Source organism: Sinocyclocheilus grahami, unplaced genomic scaffold (genome assembly GCF_001515645.1).
Source record: "Sinocyclocheilus grahami isolate Dianchi unplaced genomic scaffold, SAMN03320097.WGS_v1.1 scaffold2994.1, whole genome shotgun sequence".
NCBI classification, from domain to species: Eukaryota; Metazoa; Chordata; class Actinopteri; order Cypriniformes; family Cyprinidae; genus Sinocyclocheilus; species Sinocyclocheilus grahami.
In genome coordinates, this window is record NW_015508167.1 from 23,621 (window position 1) to 26,767 (window position 3,147).

The 3,147-nt window shown below is 41.0% G+C and overlaps 1 protein-coding gene across 1 annotated transcript in view; it reads right to left on the reverse strand.

The window, feature by feature from the left end:
- Positions 1-416: 416 nt before the first annotated feature.
- Positions 417-3,147, reverse strand: part of LOC107575905 (serine/threonine-protein kinase MRCK alpha-like) — a 4,512-nt gene continuing 1,781 nt past the window's right edge. Inside the window, exons 3-5 of the mRNA XM_016262221.1 lie at positions 1,589-1,713; positions 751-856; positions 417-569 (exon numbers count right to left, since the gene is read on the reverse strand). Coding sequence (XP_016117707.1) covers positions 417-569; positions 751-856; positions 1,589-1,713 — 384 coding nt within the window. The remainder of the gene's footprint in view (positions 570-750; positions 857-1,588; positions 1,714-3,147) is intronic.

Here is a 3,147-nt window from a genome sequence, read left to right on the forward strand (position 1 = left end):
AATAAAATAAACATTTGCATGAATGAATTGTTTGCTATAAGATCAATAACATGCAATTAGAAAATAGATAGATAAGGTGAATTTTCATTTCATGCTGACTTTAAAGAATTAACAGATATCTAAGTGCGCATTTTTCATTTCTCATGTTTTAAATTCAATTCAAATGTATATATAATATAAAACAAATGTATTGGTCTCTTTATGTATACATCTCATAAACAATCATCAAATTTGCACAAAATTGGAACTGGCCATCATGTTCTTCGGATATCGACATTGGTCAAACCCATATCCGTTGATAATTAATGCTGATTCTTACCAGCTATTCACTGGATTATCTACTAGATAACACTGATCAAATAACTTCCTATCGACAGGTATGACCTATTGGAAGCTTGAAAAGAGAGATGTATGTTTTACCACTCAGTGGCCATATGTGACGCCTTGACTTTGTTGAGCTCATCCTGGATGGTTTGTTTGGCTCTAATCTCGCCATCCAGTGCAGACTGCAGCTCCAGACGCGCAGACATGTCCAGCTTAGCCAAACGTCTCATCTTCCATGGCATGTCCTGGAAAACCACAACACCCACTGGCTTACAACATGCAGTAAGATTTGATGCAAACAATTAAGGTTTGAGAAGAACGCTGTTTAGAATAAACTGCATTACTCGCTCATGCTACAGTGCATTTCTAACACAAAGCACTAAGTTTACAGTTAAGATCAAAGTTTAGTTGTAAAAGGACACTTACAGTAGCACGTGCACCCAGACTGGCGTTCCTCATGCCTTCCAGTTCTTCTGTCATCTTAGTGGCTAAAGCCTGCAGATAACCTCGAGCGTCTTTCTCATCACTGACCCTGAGAGAGAAAAACAGATGCTCAGAACTGCCCTTACAAAACATCACCACTAGATGGCCCCACGGCTACACAAATACCTAGGGTTTGGTGCAAAAGTAACATCAGTTTAATTGCAATTATGCAGGGAGTAGCAACCATAATAAACCTTTTTCACAACTTTTTGGGAAATATTCATTACATGTTAGGATTTTCAGGCACAGTGCAGAGAAAATGACTTGAGGACTATGCAGAAGCTTCTTCCAGCCAGTTGCTTCAAGCCTTAGACTGAATGCACATTAAAGTAATGATACGCTATGGCGAATACCTACTTAACTACTGGGCTAATGCTGTCACTTAAGTATTTATCAAGCTGATAGGGTTTATAATGGGTCCCCACCGCACTGCCGATCAATCCTACACCCTTGTACCCCGCAAATTTAAGATGTGTGGGCTAAAATGGTGAATTTATTTGATTTTTAATGTTATTTTAAAAAATGTATTTTATGATATTGTACTATATGCCTGTCTAGTAATAAATTTGTGTTTAGCACCTTTGCCTGCAATGCACAGCAAAGGCAAAATGCAGTAACTTCGCTACCAATGGAACTAACAAAAAACTAATAGCAATTTTCACAAATCTAAGCAGAGTTGAACCAGGACACAGGACAAAGTCTAAAAGAGCTGATTCCAATTTTACACACAAGCGTGAACAGCAAGGTAATAGTGTGTGTGCATGTTATGTGTGTTTCTCACCATTGAATGATTTCTGTGATCTGGGCCTCCCAGTGGGTCACACTCTCTTTCTTATCAGCCAGTTCTCTCATCTCCTCCTCCAGCTGTTTGTTACTGCAGCTCAACTTCTCAAATGAAGACATCATCTACACACACAAAAACATGTTATTGAACATACACACTACTGATCACAAGATTTTATTCACTTTTTTTCTTTTATTCTACTTTTATTCACCAAGCATTTAAGCTGCAGTCAAAATGTACAAAACAAGCGAAGCGAGTACATCATGAATCCATTTTCCAAGCCGTGTTTTTGGCTTATACTGAATCACTACGGTACACCTACAATTCGTTTTTATTATTCTAACTATTTTAGACTGGTTCTTGTAGAAACCACCGCGGAGTAGCCCAGTACCTGCATGACTCGTCATAGACATAAACAGAGAGAAGTAGCTCCGGCTACAATGTTCTTTTGCAAAACGCATGCAGTTCTGTTTATTAACCGCTAGAGCGCCAAAAGTTACAGACTGCAACTTTAAATGTATCACAATGTATTTCAGCACATCTCAAACCAATTTCTATTTCAGTGAATGGAAAACAATCCTCATTTGAGGCTTTTACTTCTGCACAACCCATGTAACACAACAAGCTCGAAAACATGCCCATTACCATGACATAAAATCACAAACCAATACGGCAATTTGAGGGGCCAGATGCAATTATATGGACCAGAGAGACAGCGACTGGCTCTCATCAGAGCCTGCTGGATGGACCACCATGCAAAGCCACCCGTGTCACTGTAATACCCCTAAACCACCAAACACTCATGAATAAGCATGACCCCCCTCCATCTGCAATGGCTCGGTTGACTCCACAGTAAACAGGTCTGCTAGTACACGCATCTAGTCAATCTGATTTAGACGCACTCTCTATCTTAAGCAAGAGCTGGTGAGGTTGACCACCCTTATAATTACGCTTGCATTATCCGAGGTTTTCATTCAACACTACGCTCTGACCGGAGCGCTGAACCTTCGCTGTGGTCCCCGGGAAAAGCGTTCCAGATCCCTGTCTGTTGATCAGCATATTTCCCTGTGCTTACAAAGGGGGGAGGATGCTGACTGACTTCCCAGTAAAACATTGGCACGGTGGACCATCTCTTCAGCTCAACGGACTCATGGAAAGACCGAAACATTTTAGTCCGCAAATGACAACGGCATGTTTTCTTTCTTTCACAACTGAGTGTTGCCCTCCAAGGGTTCTTCTCTAAACATCTCTAGCTTTGCCGTCAGGCTCGCTGAGAGCTAAGAACCGCTACACGCACACAAGCCTTTCTTTTAACCACTCTGTGTGCTTTACACTCCGTTTGAAGCGCTCAGTAACGATACCCAGAATTAATTCCTGGTTTTAACAAAGAGCATCAACTCTGACCGCTAAGACGTGAAGCCTCCTGTCATCTTTAGTGAAATGACCACATCAAAAGCGATGCGGAATCTGTGACTTCAGGCTTCAGTAATATGAGAGATGGAGTTTGTGGTTTCAGGGTTGTGGGTCGATGTGTGGGGTGGTGAGTTAATGTTACA